Consider the following 20377-nt stretch of genomic DNA (forward strand, 5'->3'; position numbering starts at 1 on the left):
GACGAAAAAATTTAATATCGTTCCCTCATGTGCTTTCAAAATCGAATCCTTTGTATAAGATGCTTTTAAAAAAAGTAATAATTATTCGTCAATTAGAATTAATTGCATAGAATGCAATTACGGCAATTATTGAGTTATTTATATTACAAAAAGAAAACGCAAGAGAGTTATATACATACATACATACTTTGCGAAATTTTACGCAACATGTAGTAGTGTATTGTTATATGTAAATCGATAACATTGTGTGTGCGCGCGCGTAGAAGTTATTTACATATAAATAATTTTACACGAAATCAATTCTTATCACGATAAATAAAATAAATATAATTCATATTTTATATCCTATACAAATATCAAGAAAGCAAAATATTTATGATTTTTGCATTAGATTCATTATATTATATTTTGCACACACTAAGAATTATAAATCACTATCGAAGTTGTAATATAATGATAGATTTAAGTATTGCGTGTCAAGAGAAGTTATATATCTTCCTAGTCAATTATGATCGTAGAAAAATCAATATTCCAATATCATAACGTATTGATCGACAAAATTGCATTTTTTGCGTGATCAAATTCATTGAGCGTAAAAAGGGGAAAGAAAAATATGCATTACATTTGTTACAAACAAATTACCATATGTCAATGTAATTCGAAATATTTAACAATATTTTGGCTCGTTACCGTAGAGTAAGGAATTTTAAATCCTGTTTTATGCAGATTGAGGCATTTTTAATAATTCTAAATATTTTTATCCTTCATATACTTTCTTTTTTGTTTTATTTAAATATATTTACTTTCAACAAAGTTGTGCAAAAGTTACGGAAAAAGTAGTTATTTTTGTTACCATATTACTATTATTTTAATCCTTAAGATATACTTATGTGGTTAGACCAATTTCTTCAATATAATGAATTTTGTTTCTATAATGAATTTTCTAATTTAAGGGATAATGTGATAATGAAGGAAAAATATATTCCTGACAACTTTTTAAGGGTCGAGGTTATGTACAGTGAAAATCTCACGACTCATTGTTTCAAAATGAATTTACAATGCACCCTCTTCTTTTTTCACCTTTTAAAGATACTTAAGACTACTATTAGAATGCAGCAAGTTTTTTGAAACACTCGTTTGTATAAAATTTTAGAATGTATATAATTTGAATATGCCTCATACTGCATAAATATTTTGGAATTAAATAATAAATATATCAAATAAAAGAGAAGGTAAGTGTCAAATTGAAATTGGAATTCCTTAATTATATCGTGTATATAGTTGGTCGTAAAAGGTACAAAAAAATTACGATACATATACAAATATAAAATAGTACATTATTTTCTAGAATAAAACTAAATTTTTGAAATTATAACAGTCTAATTCTTAATTTTTATAAATATTTTAACAATTTCAAGTCTTTTAATAACTAATTTAAGGAATGTACTTTACTTATTACATAAGAATTTTCAATGCTCAATTTTTATTCATATACTCCTTTTACACAAATACTAGTTTCTATTGTAATTTTTATTACTTGCTTATACAAACAAAATTGTATTTGATAAAATCATTACATTTCTTTATATCATAAGAAACTCAAAAAATCTATCTTTTAAATTCAACTTCATTGTTAAACCGCGAGATTTATCTGTGATAACAATTTGTATTTCGACAATAAATTTGTAAATACGCTTATATGAGTACGCGCAAACAAATTTTTTAAAGACTAGATATAGTGTGCAGTTTTTCATTCTGTAAACTACCTGAATGAGACTTTGTTTACACGTTAATATTTGTATCTTCTTTTACGAGATTTATTTGTATATATTTGTTGTGCATGTACAATTAAGAATGAAGATTACAGGCAGTGAGTTTTTTTTCTATCATACAATTTACATGGTAAGCGTGGCCGCAATCAAATATTGCGATTCCATTATTACCTAATAGAACTGGTGTTTGAAGGGATAGTGTGCAGCAAGAACATACAGATAATTTATTCTGATAATGCATTCCCCAATGATGCGGCCCATTCTCGAAAATATTTTTATTAATCGGTTTACTTAAGTCTTTTTCAAGAACTTCTGCCACTTGATCTCGAATCTGTAAAAAACATAAATTGTTTATATATAAATTATGGCTTAGTTAAGACATAAAAGATATAGATACAAACTGAGTTTTTTCTCTCTTTAATAAATATTTTCTGATGACCCAGAAGTCAATTAAAAAATAATAATTACCTTTGTAGAACATATTGTATTGTATTCAGATGACTCCAAATTAGTTTTATTAAGATTAACGGCATACTTCATCCCATGTTGATATAAAAGTTTTGTAAATACTAATGACTGAAATATACTGCAAAAAATGAAAATACTTAATTATTTTTACCTGATTCTATGCTTAAATGTTTAGAAAGATAATACTCACTTTCTATCAATAGGAACATTTGGAATAGCTTTCTCTAATTTTATTAATAATGTCATGGCAATATCAGGTCCCTGTTTTTTCATGATTTCATATATCACAGCAGTCCAGTTTATCCATTCTTCGTGATTTCCTCTTTTTATAGACTTTCTACAGAACAGACACTGTCCCTCTTGAATTTCTTTCGCGTATGTCGCTATATAGTTCCAATGTTTCCCATCCAATAAAGGTAAAAAAATGGAAAATATAATATTATCTCTAGTTTGAAGACATTGGCGTATTAGATCATTCGTCATTATACCATGCTGTTCTGTGTAAAGTGGCAAGTAATCTCGCCACATATAAGGTACTTTGTTACATAAATTTATACACTCCTCCTTATATTCATCTAACATTTTCTTAAGAAGGGATTTACCAATCCCCAGGAACTTTGGTTCTATTAGTTCATTTGTTGGATACACACTACCACAGGTACATCTTCTGCAGCTTTGTGCATTTACATTAACAAAAGCTTTTATTATTTGTTTTATAATATTTTCATTATCTGTAGATTGTATTAGTTGTATTGAAACATTTTCCAATAAAGAATTGAAGTAACATAGTTCTACGCTTCTTAATATTTCATATACAAAGTTCTTTAGTTCATCTACATTTTCATATGAATCTTTGATAACATTCATTCTCCAATCTATATCTAAAATTATTTTTTCTAAGTCTTCTTCGTCCATTGAAGGCTTAATATTACCAACTACCGTATATATAATTTCCAGATCTGCTTGTATTCTTTGTGTTATACTTTTGTTCAAATTCAATTTTTCTTTGGTTTCATCATGACCTTCTTCTATATCCTTGGCTGTATTGCAATTCGTGTCTTCATCCTTTTTCGTTTTATTATCGGAACCATCCAATAAATTGGTTGATGTTTTTTCTTTTTCTATGTTTAATTCGGTTTCAAAAAGCCTTTCATTATTTTGCAAAGAACAATAGGATACAGAATGAAGCCCCAAATTTTCCTCATCTTTCAGGTCTGAATTTCCGCAATTAACGACTACAATACCTGAATCTAATTTTTTTGGAATTATTTTTATATTAGATTCCAATAAAAGTATTAAAGGATGTAATAATGTTGACAATTCATCATCTTTAAATATCTGCAACCTATTCTCTATATCACAAACATTATTAATCTCAGTATTATTTACTAATTTTTTTAATTGTAGTTTATACATGAGGCATATCTCTAAACATTCATAATATTTCTTTTTATTATACAATCGTAATATTAAGGAATCTAAGAAATATAAAACTAAACAATGAAATTCCCCATCAGAGGTCATCAAATATATTTTATTCTCAATAGTTTCTGCTAAAGATATATTTGAAAATTCATTATTCCACAGTACCACAGTTGCAGTCAGGGGATCAATAATGTATAGGCCAGTAGAAGTATATGAAAATAAATACTTCTCTCCAATAACAGACAGATAGGAGAAATTAATAGATTGTGGCAGCCAGGTTGGTTCTGCTTGCTTTTGATAAACAGATTTTCTAATGCTTGGCCTACATATTCTTATAGGTGGAATAGCAAGTGCTTCTTTAAACTGATGAGTTTTCATTACTATTCCATTTGCAGACACTTCCCAAAGTCTAGATCCTGGTCTAGCACAAAAGATTTGAGGAAAATTTTCTTCTTGTATCTTACTGTTACCTTCTGCAATGAAATTAAAGGAACCCTTTTTATTGACTACTTTCCCTTCCTTTTGGCTGTCTGGAGCACTCTTATTCTCTATAAGGCATGTTTTATAGAAACAGGCACCAAATTCTCCATGCCGTGCTTTATTTCCTATTTGTTTATACTGTTCCTGTATTGTATCACATATGTAACAACGAGTCAAAGTTGACACTAATAATAAAGGTGATAAGAAATTAAGTTGTACAATGCTTGAATCTAAATTCATCAATGTACAAGTTGGTGCTTGAAACATGCCATTTACCTGAAAGATTATCATTTTATTAGTATTAGTTTACTCTTAGAACAATCTATATAAAACATAAAAGTTACTAATTTAGTAAAATATATGTTAATAACGTTTAAAATATTAAAATATTAAAGGCTTATACCGTAAAAATAGATAGTGCCATAACAGAAACTTTTCCATGCCCATCTCCAATATATACCTCAGAGCTATTATCATTCCAACACAGGCAGTTAACTCGTTTGTGAATGTGCTCGGTTGATATAGCTATCAATTTTGGCGTAGATTTTAGAGCTATTAGACAAACTATGCCACGATTTGTTGTCAAGGCAATCGTTTTCTCATCAGGTGATATGAGAATACGAGAAACTGCACCTTCCTGGTGTTATAAAGATAATAATTAGAAATTATCTTTTTTATAATCTTTTACATTGGATTGATATATAAATTATGTAATTTCTTACTATAGTACATTAAGGAAAATTTATGTACCGATAAGGGTATTAACTGTATAAATGAGCATGGTTTCCTTGAAAATAGATAAATACTGCCACTGGTTGAACCTAATACAATATAGCTGGAAGACGTATTGAAACATGTATACTGAAACATAATTAATTTCATATTACTCTCAAATTCTACTTTCATAGAAACAAACTTTTTGAAACTATTTTATTACAATTTTAAGAATACTACTTAAAAAAATAACAAGTATATATTTCTGTCCCATTTGAGAATTAAAAGAAAAACAGCATTTAGTTTAATTGGTTCTTACTATAAGTAGAATTTGTTATATACAATATATTTAATTCCATCTCACTTATTTAAATTTCTAAAACAAAATGTAATTTTCTAAAACAGATATATATGCTGTATGACACTGAAAAATAATTTCGTTTCAAATATTTGTGCAATTTCAAATTGTACTCCAAGCAATCGCATAAACCTTATTTAACAATAAACTAAATTAGAATGTGTATAATGAGTCGTTAAAAATGTAATTAGTAGAAACAACACAATATTATGATAACACATAACATGCATTATTGTGTTGCATAAGAATTGTTTTTCAACTTTAAAGGAATACCTTGATTCGTTGAGTTGAGTTGATAGGCTTGTAAAGAAGAGGATTTATTTCCTCGTACTCTGATAACACGTAAGGAAATTCCTGCATAGTCCGCAAAAGTCTCGTGCGTAACTTATGATGAGTAACGATAGTTATTACGCACGAGTTTTACGATAATTAACTCTGATAAACTACGTTAAGTTTTTGCATATAGGTTCATACACACATACACGGTTCACCGTGTTTCATACGTGACTGCGAGATATATTTCATATAAGATTTGCGGAGCATCGAACGTTTTCATATAGAGGGCCGTCCTTACTATTTAAAGTTACTTACATGCTATAAGCAGTGGTTGTCAATAGATTAATTATAGGATCGTTTTATTTAAAATCTTGTTACATTGCTTAGGTTTTATAAAGTTGAATAGAATGTATGTTATTTAATTCAAAATAGTCTACTTCAAACTTGGTCATTAACATTTTTCTGCCTATTCTGAACTCGAATTTAAATCAAATTTAATTCAAACTTAATTCAAATCTACCATAAATATATCCATTTCTTACGCATATTTTTGATATTAAAACTAAACAGCGGCCGCATATACAAAAAATTATCGAAGATATTATTTATTTAATTAAAATATTAAATATATACGATGAAATTAAACATTCAATATTAGTAAATTAAATTTACTAGTTTTTCACAATGTCATGTGTGGGTCAACATCCTAAAAAGGCATTTGGTTTTTATTATCATACAAAGAAGTAATATTTGTCACAAGTTATGAAACTGAATAAGTATATCATCATCTTCCTTTGCAGTCAATGTTTTCTTTCATTGGAATAGTCATTAATATTTTCGCGATTCTTGCGGAAGCTGTGACGTTTTACTATTTTCGAGATGTTTTACTATGTCCTTGATTGCAGAGGGTTTTACAAGATTTTCCATGCTTCCATGTATCAAAAGACGTCTACGATCTTCATTTTTTTTTGCAAGTACTTCCAAAAGCTGTTGATTTCTCTTCCCTCTATAAATAGGATGAATTGTCGCGTTACGTTTGACCTGTAATTTTTTATTATGTTGTTAAAAGATCGAATGTAATTTAATTTAATAAACATTTATTCAATTAATTAAAAAATATATATATTTAATTGTTTTACCTGCTCAAAATTTTCTTGATGGAAAACGATTGCTTGATATGAAGAAGTCCTTGGTAATATTTTATCATTTTTACAACCAATTATTTTTGTGTCCTCCAATAAATGATCACAAGACATAAAGCGTCGAGGTCTCTCCTTAGTTTTAGACTTTTTCCACTTTATCATGGACACAAAGAAATTTTTGAGCGACTTGCTTCTATTGAGTCTTTCTCTGAAAATACTTCTGTCTAAACTTCTCTCTTCCCTCTCTGAATGTATAAATATTTTTTCTAACGCATTTTTTTTGTGATCGTCTTGGTCGTTTTCTAAAGAATAGGAATTTATAGTATCTGTTCGATTTTGTAACTCGACCCGATATCGATTAGGATCGAACGAAGAAGAATCATAAAATTTTTTTCTTTCATGGTTACAGACTTCGATGTCATTTCTTGAACTGCAGTGTACATAACCTTCTTTATAATATTTTTTATTTGATTGTTCATTTATTTTAAAATTATTCTCTTGCTTATTGAAAGTTTCGTCTACTGATTTCTTAGAATTACTATTTTGTATATAGATTTCTAGGGAAGCTTTTTTTCTCGTTCCAATATTTGAAGATACAGGTAGGTGATATCTGGTAGGCGTTTCTGGTCGAGAATTCTGTATCTTGTTATCATCTTCCGAAGATACTTTACTTGTTTCTGTTTTCATATTTGAAATTGGAATTTCATTTTTTATCTTGTTAGAGTCATTTCTTCTGTTATATTTTGTAAAAAATTCGTCATTTGCTGTACAAGCTTTGTTCTTTCTTTCCAAAGAAGCAATTATTTTCCTCACGAAGTTTTGGGATTTATTCGCCAATTGCACCTCTTTTGGCTCACAAAACAAGTTTTCCCTAAAACATTTCTTTCTTACTTTGAAATTTTGGAAAGTATAGCTTGTGTATTTGTTTTCAATCGAAATAGAATTATTTTGTGATTTCTCCTCATTGTTTACTATTTCCGAAGTATCTGACGTAGGTTTCAAATGATTGCTTTCTGACTGTAGCGCCATCTTCTTCATTAGTTTTTATCTTTAAATTCAAAGTAATAACAGGGAAGGAATTTCTCTTTGGTAATAAGTACACAAATAGTATAGCTTGTAAATTTTTGATACTTTTTCACTTCTTGGATTCAAAATGTATTATGTTTGTGTCTCGACACTTAGAACGGTAATGACAACGTCTGTAATTTGTTGCTCGTTATTCCGTTAGGTGATAAATATGGTAAAGGTCATACACGCGTGTGTACTTCGGAATGTACACTTTATTTGAAATAGATTAATTTTTTCAGGTTCTTCTTATGTTGTTCTTAATCTTTCATAATATCAAACGAGGATGATACATTATTTGTATCACACACATACGCACACACAGAATGCACATATATAGTAATATAGAATGATTAAAATCGTTTGTAAACTATTAGCTGTGTGACAAAGTACATACAGAATAAAATTTACATCATTTCAAAAGAGATACGTATCTGCAAAAGTTTAAGGATACTTTCTGTCTTACATTATTTGTGTACAAGATTTTGAAGATTATTTTGTATTGAATAAAAGGCTGTCCATTGATCACGCTTTAGAATTTTGCAATCAATTATTCATAGCAATTACATAAAAAATAGTCGATTTGAAATTTCAAGCGTTCTACGACTTTCTGCTGTGTTATTATTCGTTCGCGTAATTAATTATAAAAATATAGATCTGTAAAAGCGATTTATAGAAAAGGGAATTTGTTTTATGTAATTCAAATATATATATATTGAAGATTATTTTTATTTTTGTTTAGATTTAAATTTATATTCTTTGCTTTATTTCTCCAAATCTACTTTTACAAAAATCATTATCACGATATTATTTTGTATTATTTTTAAAAGATTATGATCATGCTGCTATAACAAATATTGCTTCAAAGATGCTGACTTACTTCGCATAAGAAATATTTTACAAAATAATTTTACCATTACATTGGAATTCCGAAATACTAGAACTTTGTAAGAATTCTCTCTACAATTTTTCGTTAAAGAAGCATTACTATACTTTACAGTAGTAGACACTATGTACTGGATGGCAAATAAGTCAGTGTTAAAACTTAATCTTATAATTAAACATTTCATTGCGTTTTAATTTTCATTCATACATTTCGTCGCATTCGGGATTCTAATGAATCCATTGATTCTGAAATACGTTAGCAAATAATTAATTTGTAGTATTACAAAGAAAAAAAATTAGATTGAATTTTAGAAAAGAGTTTTGCCAGTATCTTTTTAACGCGAAAAAGTTAAAAAAAAGATTAATATAGGAACGTTAAAAGTGGTTTATATACGTAACTATTACCTAGTATTACAAGAATTTTTGTAGCTAATTTTCCATTAGAAAATTTCCAAATAAGTTCCTAGTCGAGACAATTTATTTCTATATAGCGATCAGTGACTATCGCCGAGTATCCTGGCATTTGTTCGAATCGCCAGAGAAAAAATTTTTCATTGAAGACATGAATAAATTGTATATATAATGGACAATACTATGTTTCATCAAACACGTACATTGAAACAATATCTTAAAATCCGCTTTATACACTTATGATTCGCATAGTTTATAGTTTTGAACATCACAACTGTGTCTTCACGTTGTCCTAGTCAGACTGAAAAGTATATTTAATGTAAAATAAAACTAGTTTACTATACTATCGATGCATTATTTCGATACTAATATCGATAGAACATCACTTCCAATATAACTTTTTTACAAAAAACTAGTTAAGTTTATCGGTAAAAAACAATCAAAATCAAATTCTTCATTTTCAGATATTAAACAATATTAGATAGATATAGGAAATACAGTTTCGTATGCATATAATATGCGTGAAACGATTGAAAATTCACAATTAAAATAATTCGTTATTCTAAGAGATTCGAGCTCGACTTGAAAGAGGAAGGCACATTTGAATTTCACGGAATGCCTACAATATTCAGACTTCGTTCATATCATTAGCAAATATAAAATCACATTATTTTGATCAATCACTTGCTTGCAATAAAAAAGAAAAAAAAATAGATCAAAGTTGAATTGCAATGAATTTGAAAATTATTTACCGCCAATTTGTCGCATGCGTAATGTAACGAAATGTTCGCAAAAATATGAATATTCTCAATGTAACTTCGATCTTTCCAGTCTTTATAATATTCAATATACCTATTATTACATATACATATACATTAAATTTTATTATATACATATATTATATCTAATTTCATTATACTACAATATTATTTTATATTTGCAGAATACTCAAAAGATACGATACGTGTTATATCCAGTTACTGGAAGCATCATCTGGAAAGTATCGAAGCAAATATCCAAATATTCGCGATTGTAAAAATAAATTCTCTGGCAATCAGATTACATTTTACGTCAAATTGAATCATGAAATAATTCGCAAATTCCTCTCTTTTGACTTTTACCGACTTAATCACTCGTAAAGAGTCCTACATTTTTCTCTGATGACTATTGAATGTAAATAAGTTTTTATCAGAAATTTTTGCTACCGTGGGAAAAACTCAATGGTCGAAAAATAAGATCCATTCTAATCAGAGTATCCTGAATCTATCACTACGGTCTCGTGGAACAATTTCTTGGAGAGTGGGTTGCTCGTCTTGTAAGTAGCTCCCCAGCTTGTTTCTAATGAATATTCGACTTCATTCGGGCTTTTAATCGGACTGATACATGGAGAGTGATCAAGGCTGGACCATTCGGAGATCATGCTCAATAGAGAACTACTTCTTGGTAGTGCAGATCTAGGTACGGGTATCCAATAAACAGTATCATCCCCAGCACTTTTCTTCTCTTTGGCTTCCAACGTGTCTTCTTTGAGGCATTCAGAAACGAATGTTTGATCGTCGTCGCTGTTCAGAGTCGGCGATCTTTGACCATAATCACTGTAATCCGTATCCTTGGGGAAGTTTGATGTGACGTAGGATTTTGTATCTGATTCGCAGAGGCTGTCTTCGTCGATTGTAGAACTTCTTGATAATAGGCTTGTCACTCCAGAAATGTCTCCCTTATCGAAAGCATTCACTATTTGCTTCACATAGCACTCTTTGTCATCATCTTGGCTATGACGAGGCTGCAACGATTTTCTCTTTTCTTTTTCATCCAAGTTTCGAACGATCTCTCGAACTATATTCTTCTTGCGATTCAATTGTTTACTCTGTAACGAAAGCTCTAAGTCTATGGAGTCACTCGATTCTTGGAAACTGCTCTGCGTTGAATTCATTTCGAAGATGAACGTCTTTTCCAAAAGATTCGGAGATATCTTCTTAAATCTTCGAATATTCTCAGACTTGTTCGACACATTCATTGACTTGTTTTCGAAAATCAAAGATCTCTCCAATATGCTGGGTGAAATATTCTTTTCTTTTGGACTATTTTCGATGATAGCAGGTGAAAATAGTTGGGCTTGAGAGAATTTTGGAGTAGAATTGGCACGAAGTTTGAAGAATTTTGGCTTTACATCTGGTCCATTTAAAGGAGTCGTCACAACTTCAGAAGCTTGAGAGAATTTTGGAGTAGATTTGGCACGATATTTGAAAAATTTTGGCTCTACATCTGGCGTACTTAAAGGAGTCGTCATAACTTCGGAAGCTTGAGAGAATTTTGGAGTAGATTTGGTACGATATTTGAAAAATTTCGGCTCTACATCTGGCGTACTTAAAGGAGTCGTCACAACTTCGGCAGCTTGAGAGAATTTTGGAGTAGATTTGGTACGATATTTGAAAAATTTCGGCTCTACATCTGGCGTACTTAAAGGAGTCGTCACAACTTCGGCAGCTTGAGAGAATTTTGGAGTAGATTTGGTACGATATTTGAAAAATTTCGGCTCTACATCTGGCGTACTTAAAGGAGTCGTCACAACTTCGGCAGCTTGAGAGAATTTTGGAGTAGATTTGGTACGATATTTGAAAAATTTCGGCTCTACATCTGGCGTACTTAAAGGAGTCGTCACAACTTCGGCAGCTTGAGAGAATTTTGGAGTAGATTTGGTACGATATTTGAAAAATTTCGGCTCTACATCTGGCGTACTTAAAGGAGTCGTCACAACTTCGGCAGCTTGAGAGAATTTTGGAGTAGATTTGGTACGATATTTGAAAAATTTCGGCTCTACATCTGGCGTACTTAAAGGAGTCGTCACAACTTCGGAAGCTTGAGAGAATTTTGGAGTAGATTTGGCACCATATTTGACGAAGTTTGGCTTTTCTAGTGTTTCTAAAATAGTCGTTACAGCTTGGGAATCTTGAAAGCTGACGTTCGTTTGTCTATTCTCTCTTCTTTTGTCTATTATCACATCGACGTTTCGTAAATCTTCAGTCTCAGTAGTCCTATCAACGTTAAATGGTCGTTCCTTTAAAACAAACGTCTTTCTTCTATCGTCACCGTTATAGTCGTCATTACACATGTCTTCATTTGGAAATTCAATCTTCGGACCGGGTGGAAAAACGATATTTATGTTTTGGATTTTTCTAGAAGGCGACATTTTAGGAAAAGTCTTGGAAATTTGTCTAGGGAACTTCATTACCGGAATGTTCACGTCCAATATTTCTTCCTTGGGTGAAGAAGACTTCGTCGAGGATCTCGTGTGTTTAGTTTCTGGTAATATTTGCCGACAAAATGTTTTGTTGTTGTAGGATGTTATAGGCGGTGCCACTTTCTTAGCTTTTTCGTGTACATTTTCCTTCACATGTGGAGATATATCTGAAATTCAAAGTTCTATTGTTAATATAACACAGTCAATATAACTGACATACTTCTTTAAAAAAAGACCATGACTTACAATTAAAAAATCTGTCATTTGTTATCTCTACATTATTATAAGAATCGAACATTAACAAATACCTATTGAATCGGAAGACGATGAATTTGATATATAGTTTCTTCTGAAAGTAGGATTCTTCCATGATGGTAAACGATATTCAATCGGCATGTCTTTTAATATCCTTCGTGGATTCGAATATTTGTTTAAATACCAATTTGTGGTGGAAATTTTTTTAAGAGACTGCTGAATTTTTAATTCGGTTTCCGTCAATTGCCTATTCTATTAAAGAAAAATAAGAAACAAAAATTATTAAAATATTCAGATCAAATAAAACTTAATTCTATAATAAAAATCATGTATACGTAAAATTCCTCGACGTTCTAATATTAGTGATTGCAAACTAATTAATAATACAATTGATGCTCTGTGGCAAAAGAGTAACGATAATTAACGTATTGAATACGTATGAAATACAAAATAAAATTGCAAAGGGCTAAGGGAAATTTATTCAACGAAGCTGAACAAAATTTAATTATTGATTAAAGTTATACATTTTCAAAAGTCCGTTAAAATCATAATACATAAATTAGTTAAATAATTTTTCTTCGATTGTATCACGTATATTCGATAGTCTGTTCGAGGTCAAAGTAAATCACAGAATGTCAGTTACAAATTATGACAAATAGTACATTTCGAATAAGAAAACCATTTGATAAGGAAGAAATTTGCAATCACAGATTCAAATTCATAAAATCAACTTACGCGTTCATTGTCGACAAACAGCATATTATTTTTAATCCACTCTACTGCCATTTTTAATTAACAATTATCACCAAAACGAACAAGTGAAAATCACCCAAAAATCGAAAGGACTAGAACGGAAAACCAATCTTCTAACGCACCTTCCCGTAAATAACATGCCAACCCTCTGTGAGCTTCTTAATATAGTCGACTGGATCCAAATTCCCCCACTTCTGGAACAAGACGAATATTAGACGTGGATTCTTATTTCCAAGTACAGTTATTTGCAGTTTCTAGGAATCCTCGAAGGGTGCTTAGAGACTCCGTACCTGCAAATAAAGAATTACGAGACTACCTCGAGAGGTTTTATTGTAGCTTACTTGAGAGATCCGATTATCTTTTGAAGTAGCTTGCTAACATATTTTATACCGCTCTTTTACCTGGTTTTATTAGGGTTCATCGTAGTCATAATGAAAATGGGAAAGTTTAATTGCTTTCCCTTGGACACAGGGTACTTTCCTTTTTAAAACTTCTTAAATCCAAAACCCGAATTTCCGGCTTTTGTTTACCTAGCGTGAACGTCTGAGGGCGTGAATCGTGAGTCTTCTGTTTATGAAACGTCAATTCACTCTTCCTGTTTACAAAGTTTTCAGTTGTATCGAGCATCGTCAACTGCGATGAACGTCTTCGATAAACTGAGTTTTAGTTATTGTATAAATTACAATATGAAGCTGGAATTTGTTGAATGTGGCGATGAGTATTTTCGCGAATATAATATCATCAATATACACGGTGATACGGAAAATGAAAATAATAATCGATAGGATTGTGTAACAAACTCTTGAAAATTTCTTGAAAATACTCGTTACTCATTTATTAAGTACCTTTGAATGCTGTATGAGGACCGAGGCTATATGTAAAGTATATATATGCAAAATCGTGCGGGTCACAATGTGTTTATTTTCTGATATTGGGCGGGCAGTCTTTTAAAGTCTTAAAACTGAAACTATTTAAAACTAAGAAAAGCTTAGAAAGTCTTTTACAGTGTTCGTACTTTAATCTCATTATTTGATGTAATATAAATTGTTTGAAAAAATTTTAAAGACGAAGTAATAAAATTAAGGATATTCGCTACATTAAATAAAGTTACTATGTATATATATAAGATAAATAAATGAAATAAGGTTTAGTAAAAAAAATTAACAATTTTTTTTATATGTTTAGAACGGAATTAAATGAGTTTTACTATTTATGGTGGGTATATAACTAACTATTCTTAAAATGCAGATATTGCAGGACAAGGGAGAAGAACTTAAGATAAAAGTATAAGCACGGTCGCCTAATCCGCTGCCAACAATAAAATAGCCAGCCATGCAAAATGCAATAAATTGTTCAAGATGTATACCTGTTCCTTTCCATAAATTATCCCGTTACTGTCGTTGTAAATTTACTGTTCTGCGCTAAAGTCAATATTCGTTGTCCTATACTTCAGCTACGTTAAATAAACATTTGTATGCATAAACATATTGATAAAATATCATTTTTTGCATTTTCATAAACTTTGCACATGTTATTCTAATTATATGTAACGAGAACGATTTGCGTGAACTATTCCAAGTTAATAACTGTTGAAACATCTAATTAAAATTATAATGTTCACCTCTGTTGGAAAATGCTTACGTACATTTGCATGTGCATATAACTCACATGCCTATACAACACCTTGTTTAAGATAACCTACAAAAAAGTGATAATAAGTGAAACTGGTTGAGAAAGTTCATAATGTTTAGAAGATAATTGATAATTACGAGTGTAAAGAATTATCGAGGGCAATAACCTGTTGCATAATTGTTTAATTAAAGTTTGATGCAATCACAGTCGATGCGTGTTATCATAAATGTCCGTAACATCTTCTCGAGTATAAAAGATGGGTAATAATCAACGATTTTTCGCCAAGATCAATTGTATTTCTATTGTTTCTGTAATTATTACATATCATGTAATTATAGTCGAAGAAAAGTTGGCAAAGAACTCAGAAAGCGCAATATTATTATACAGTCCTTATTAAACTTTCTAACATTTCCTCGATTTTCGCGCGAATTAAACGCGAAAGTGACGACAATACATTCTCCTTGAGTATCGTAGTGGTGCCTCCACCGCAGCAGCGAATTCAAACCGTTAAGTAATGGAGGGAGATTTCAAAGTGGGGAGTTCACTTCGGTTGGACACTGTAGTCTCGTTTTACGAAGAGTATTCCGAGCATTCCACCACGATCTCGTGCAAACCGTGGCGTCCCATCTATCAAAAGGAAAGGAACAATTATTATTTTTTCTTCAAACGACAAGTGTTAAAGAAGATTTAACATAACACAGTAGTACCTTCATATTGTTAAAGATCGCTTAGAATGACAATACAATCCGATGTGATTTGTCAGTATTATTTATGGTGAAGAGTTTACCTCGTGCCATAACGGGACCAATCAAGCTAGAAGGAACAAAAGACGATTTCAATGAATTTCAGGTAAGGAGATTATACAGGTATAACTGCAGGAATCCTCGAAACTGTCATTATGTACTTGCATTTTTGTCAGTCCTATGTTTATATATAGGGTTATATATACCAAATATATATACAAAGTGTTCTACTTTTTTCTCGCAAAACTTTATCAAGATTTCCATGGGTATAAATAAAAAAATAAATGTTATTCATAATAGAGGTTGTTTGAAACTTTATCGAAAAATTATATGGAAATGGGGAATACGAAGAGAACAATATTTAAGCTTCGACGAACTTACAAAATCACTAAACTTTCTATACATGGGAAATTTTGAAAGAAGAAAATATATCATATAATTATTGTGTGAAACATGTCAAGTGCTTTAGTAAATGAATAATAATGAATAGCTTAATTAGTATTTATCGTAGATATTTAATAATTTCATTTTAAATATTTTTACTTGTTTTAGAATATAATCTATAATATATTTCATCGTATTCGAAGAAATAATGTTTAGAATATTCACCATTTTAAAGCAATTCCGTAGGATTATAGTGTTATAATTGTAAAAAGGGTAAGCTAGAGGCCGCGAGACATGAGAGTGAAAGCGGGTTTCCTTTAATATACAGTATAAAGACAGGCGAAGAAATTGATTTCCTTTCTTTTGATATACGTGGGGAGTAACATTAATGCACCATGTAAAACTGTATCTTTTTTATTACTCGAATCATTATTACTATCAAATAACGATTATTAACTTTTTCTACAAAAGTATATGATATTATTTACAATATAATAAAGTAATAATATACGATAAATATATTAATAAAATAATCATATCTTTATTTGAATTAGTAGAATGACACGACAGCTATTATTGGTACGTCAGCTTTCACAATCACAAAGCGACCTTCGAAGAATTTTATGCACAGGTAAGAAAATAACGTAATAAATGATCGCTTTCTTACATTCATTTAAATATCATTATCATATCATCTTCATTGAAAGGCGTTCAGCGTAAAGCACAACATACAGACTTCAGTTTCTAAATCATGTCACGCAATTTCTTTTGAAAAGATTAATAAGTGAAAGAATTTTTTTATGAAAGTTACTTGGTGTTGATGGTAGAATATTTTCACTTGAAATGTAGCTTGTAATTTTCTTTTCTAGCAGTACGAATGAAATCTCATGCCGGTCTGTTTGTGATCACTGATTTATGATTGCCTTGAAACGACTTCAGGATTGTGTAAATGTCACGCCCAAGGTCTCTTAATACTTACTTTCGAAATGGACTCAATGTAATCAGTATCGAGACTGATTATTTATGTCTCGTTATAATAAAAAAATAGAATATCTTTTATTCCATATAATTTATCCAATAATGAATTTAGAATAAGATTCTTTCACAAAATTATTATTATATTATAATATAATATAATATAATAATATTAATTAAAGTGTGAAGAACAATTTTAGCAACAATTCTTTAAATATTTCTATTATCTTCGTACAAAATGTAGTTCGTTTAATTTTTTTGAAGACCTTCGAAATACATTGGCAGTGCGTTCGACCTTCATATCGAATTCAAAGTGCGTCCGTCTTCCAGACTTTTCATTGTCCAGTTCCATGCATTCGTACAGGTGCAGTGACCTCGACGACAAGGGAATGCACGATCGATCACGATGCAACGATCGAAGTGAAGCCATACGAAGACATACCAGGACCAACGCCGGTACCAATTTTGGGAAATACTTGGCGATTATTTCCAATAATCGGCCAATACCAAATATCAGACGTGGCGAAATTGTCGCAGATATTCTACGATGAGTACGGGAAGATCGTTCGTTTGACTGGTTTAATAGGTCGACCGGATCTGTTGTTCGTTTACGACGCTGACGAGATCGAGAAGATTTATAGACAGGAAGGACCGACTCCATTTAGGCCGTCTATGCCGTGTCTGGTGCATTATAAGAGCGTCGTGAGGAAAGATTTTTTTGGAAGTCTTCCTGGTGTCGTTGGAGTGTACGTAGACATGATATTATAGGATGTGATGATGATAAAGTAGAGCGGTCTCTCCATTATTAGTACTCAAGTAGTGCTCTATATCACGAAATCTGTTTGAATAACAATTGATGATTTGAAAAATAAGAAATTCATTAAAACTATGGTTACAACGGATGCATCTCTGATGCAATAAAAGACGTACATTGGTTCTTATAAGAGCAGTTATATCGTATGCATTTCTTATTTCAGGTGTTTCATTCGTCAATCGCATTTATTGTAATTATGATCTTCTCTCGTCCACCTGCAGTACTATTCGCTTAAATGGCCACAACTCAAATATTAACATTATGTATCGTAAATGATAGATCGTAAAATAGATGCTGTGACCATTAATTTGTTAACTGAGAAAGTCGTCACTTGGATTACTAATATTTTGTACATAATAATGTATACAACCAGGAATCTTTTATCTTTAATACCTATTGTTTATAGTACAGGGGAAAAGCAATACACTAAAACTTGATTAAAATTGATGCGCAAACGATCAACTGTTAATTTCGTTATTAAAGAAGTTTCTGAATAATCAACAAGTTATATGTATTGTTCAACGAACTCTCATACTAAAGGAGAAGTTTGCTTATGCATTGCGCGTTCTAAAAAGCGCATTAGCACTAGCACGACCACTGTTTGGACTATACCAACATTGCCCGCTTATAATTAAATTTTATGTCAACCTTCTGCTAACCACGAGTGGTTTTCCTTGACCTTGAAACCATTCATAAAACACTACGCGTAGAAGGAATGACGTAACGCATCAATAACGAATGACATAATGGAACATTTACACTTCTTCGCAGACACGGTGAGCCATGGAGAGAATTTCGTACGAGAGTCCAGAAACCTGTTCTCCAACCGCAGACGGTGAGGAAATACATAACGCCTATTGAGATGGTTACGTCTGATTTCATACAGAGGTGAGTTTGCATTCTCATAAACACTGCGAGACTCGCAACTTCTCGATTTTTAATTAATTTAATTGTTGAAGATTATCGAATTGTCGAATTTATAAGTAAAAGCTTTCGACATTGTGTTTAATCTGGAGAGATAGAAGTAAATAAACAGATATATAAAGATAAAAAAAGAAGTAGAGATGTTTTATAAAAAAATTTAAGATACAACACGACTTACAGCATCGCACAAAGACGTGATTGATGATTATTTTCAGAATTCAGGAGATTAAAGGAGAAGATGACGAATTGCCAGCAGACTTTGATAACGAAATACACAAATGGGCTCTAGAATGTTGGTAGAAAAATTGTTGCTTATACGTCTATAATCGTAATCTTATGAAATTAAAAATTAATCGTTCTGTTTAATTGTACAGGTATAGGTCGCGTCGCCCTTGACGTGAGATTAGGGTGCTTATCAGGTAATCTGACACCGGATTCGGAGCCTCAAAAGATTATCGACGCGGCCAAATTTGCTTTGAGGAACGTAGCAGTGCTTGAATTGAAAGCTCCTTACTGGAGATACGTGCCCACCCCTCTGTGGTCACGATACGTACGAAACATGGATTACTTCATCGAGTAAGCGAAATTTTACTGTTATTTTCGCTAAAATGTAATAAGAATTATAACCGATTTTTAAATAAAATTTGTCCGTTCACCAGAGTATGTATGAAATACATCGATGCAGCGATGGAGAGGCTGAAAACAAAAAAATCTGTTGACGAGTTTGACTTATCTTTGGTGGAAAGAATTTTAGCCAAAGAAAGTGACCCTAAAATGGCTTATATTCTGGCCTTAGATTTGATTTTGGTTGGAATAGATACCGTACGTAAAAACGAGTACTTTTTTGTTATATTACGGAATATTTAATATACAGAGTATTAAATATTAGTGTTGTATTATAGATTTCAATGGCTGTTTGTTCAATATTGTATCAACTGGCAACTAGACCGGAGGAACAGGAAAAAATTTATCAGGAGCTTATAGAAATTCTTCCTGATCCATCTGTACCTCTTACTACGAGTCATCTCGATAAAGCTATTTATATGAAAGCCTTTATTCGTGAAGTTTTCCGGTATAATTAATCGCTTCGCGAGCATCTAAATTGCATGGATAAATGTAACACTAGAAGAATACTTTATAATTTCTCGTTAAAAAAATATCGTATTTGTTTTAGAGTATATTCTACAGTGATTGGAAACGGTAGAACATTACAAAATGACACCACAATTTGCGGCTATAGAGTACCAAAGGGGGTCAGTACAGGTTTACAGTACATATACAGATATATAGCGCAAATTTTATAATAGCGATACATCTACCGTGCACTTTATTGTAACATATTAGACTCATAACTATCTTATTGTAGGTGCAAGTCGTGTTCCCAACTGTGGTAACGGGAAATATGAAACAATATGTAACAGATGCAAAAACGTTTAAGCCAAAGCGGTGGTTAAAAGAATCTTCTAACGAAACTTTGCACCCTTTTGCATCGTTACCTTATGGTCATGGCGCACGTATGTGTCTAGGTAGAAGATTTGCCGATTTAGAAATACAAGTTCTGCTTGCCAAAGTACGTACAAAAAATGTTTTCCACTTTTATAAAAAAGTTGCTGTCGTATAATATATATGTCGGATTAAGGTTGAAATTTTGGGAGGGGGG

The 20377-nt window shown here is 31.2% G+C and overlaps 4 protein-coding genes across 7 annotated transcripts in view; 1 reads left to right on the plus strand and 3 right to left on the minus strand.

The window, feature by feature from the left end:
* Nucleotides 1-121: 121 nt before the first annotated feature.
* LOC100749702 lies at nt 122-5784 on the minus strand. 2 transcript variants are annotated; one of them, XM_033320588.1, is made up of 6 exons: nt 5491-5784; nt 4896-5006; nt 4549-4782; nt 2431-4421; nt 2241-2376; nt 122-2103 (listed from the first exon to the last, which is right to left on the minus strand). In XM_033320588.1, exons 1-6 carry the CDS (start codon nt 5575-5577, stop codon nt 1849-1851), a joined length of 2814 nt encoding a protein of 937 aa, XP_033176479.1. In that variant the 5' UTR covers nt 5578-5784; the 3' UTR covers nt 122-1848. The 2 variants fall into 2 exon arrangements, with proteins under 2 accessions (XP_033176479.1, XP_003484879.1); XM_003484831.4 differs by having other exon boundaries at nt 2241-2358; nt 5491-5782.
* Nucleotides 5785-5973: 189 nt separating this feature from the next.
* Nucleotides 5974-7972, minus strand: LOC105680740. Its single transcript, XM_012385410.3, has 2 exons — nt 6633-7972; nt 5974-6534 (listed from the first exon to the last, which is right to left on the minus strand). Exons 1-2 carry the CDS (start codon nt 7671-7673, stop codon nt 6322-6324), a joined length of 1254 nt encoding a protein of 417 aa, XP_012240833.2. The 5' UTR covers nt 7674-7972; the 3' UTR covers nt 5974-6321.
* Nucleotides 7973-8526: 554 nt separating this feature from the next.
* LOC100744516 lies at nt 8527-13569 on the minus strand. 2 transcript variants are annotated; one of them, XM_033320595.1, is made up of 4 exons: nt 13228-13569; nt 12546-12744; nt 11936-12404; nt 8527-11845 (listed from the first exon to the last, which is right to left on the minus strand). In XM_033320595.1, exons 1-4 carry the CDS (start codon nt 13276-13278, stop codon nt 10240-10242), a joined length of 2325 nt encoding a protein of 774 aa, XP_033176486.1. In that variant the 5' UTR covers nt 13279-13569; the 3' UTR covers nt 8527-10239. The 2 variants fall into 2 exon arrangements, with proteins under 2 accessions (XP_033176486.1, XP_024223263.1); XM_024367495.2 differs by having other exon boundaries at nt 8527-12404; nt 13228-13568.
* Nucleotides 13570-15215: 1646 nt separating this feature from the next.
* LOC100749822 (probable cytochrome P450 301a1, mitochondrial) overlaps nt 15216-20377 on the plus strand; it is a 6214-nt gene continuing 1052 nt past the window's right edge. Inside the window, exons 1-10 of one of the 2 annotated variants that reach the window (XM_033320638.1) lie at nt 15216-15726; nt 16559-16635; nt 17344-17725; nt 18565-18681; nt 18933-19009; nt 19092-19293; nt 19377-19539; nt 19620-19789; nt 19892-19970; nt 20084-20287. In XM_033320638.1, coding sequence (XP_033176529.1) covers nt 15716-15726; nt 16559-16635; nt 17344-17725; nt 18565-18681; nt 18933-19009; nt 19092-19293; nt 19377-19539; nt 19620-19789; nt 19892-19970; nt 20084-20287 — 1482 coding nt within the window. In that variant the 5' untranslated portion in view covers nt 15216-15715. The remainder of the gene's footprint in view (nt 15727-16558; nt 16636-17343; nt 17726-18564; nt 18682-18932; nt 19010-19091; nt 19294-19376; nt 19540-19619; nt 19790-19891; nt 19971-20083; nt 20288-20377) is intronic. The other variant, XM_003484832.4, reaches the window with a different exon arrangement.

The sequence above is a fragment of the Bombus impatiens genome, unplaced genomic scaffold (assembly GCF_000188095.3).
Source record: "Bombus impatiens unplaced genomic scaffold, BIMP_2.2 scf_0023, whole genome shotgun sequence".
Classification (NCBI taxonomy): domain Eukaryota; kingdom Metazoa; phylum Arthropoda; class Insecta; order Hymenoptera; family Apidae; genus Bombus; species Bombus impatiens.

What these genes read in the sequence shown, in the direction of transcription:
- LOC100749702 (XM_033320588.1), bottom strand. Translation starts at nt 5,577, where the DNA reads ATGCAGGAATTTCCTTACGTGTTATCAGAGTACGAGGAAATAAATCCT. An exon ending in TACAGTTAATACCCTTATCG is followed by an intron (nt 4,783 to 4,895) that starts GTACATAAATTT and finishes TTATAACACCAG; the next exon opens with GAAGGTGCAGTTTCTCGTAT. An exon ending in TGGCACTATCTATTTTTACG is followed by an intron (nt 4,422 to 4,548) that starts GTATAAGCCTTT and finishes ATAATCTTTCAG; the next exon opens with GTAAATGGCATGTTTCAAGC.
- LOC100744516 (XM_024367495.2), bottom strand. Translation starts at nt 13,278, where the DNA reads ATGGCAGTAGAGTGGATTAAAAATAATATGCTGTTTGTCGACAATGAA. An exon ending in TGTTTGTCGACAATGAACGC is followed by an intron (nt 12,745 to 13,227) that starts GTAAGTTGATTT and finishes TTTCTTTAATAG; the next exon opens with AATAGGCAATTGACGGAAAC. An exon ending in ATCGTCTTCCGATTCAATAG is followed by an intron (nt 12,405 to 12,545) that starts GTATTTGTTAAT and finishes TTTGAATTTCAG; the next exon opens with ATATATCTCCACATGTGAAG.
- LOC105680740 (XM_012385410.3), bottom strand. Translation starts at nt 7,673, where the DNA reads ATGAAGAAGATGGCGCTACAGTCAGAAAGCAATCATTTGAAACCTACG. An exon ending in ATCAAGAAAATTTTGAGCAG is followed by an intron (nt 6,535 to 6,632) that starts GTAAAACAATTA and finishes AAAAAATTACAG; the next exon opens with GTCAAACGTAACGCGACAAT.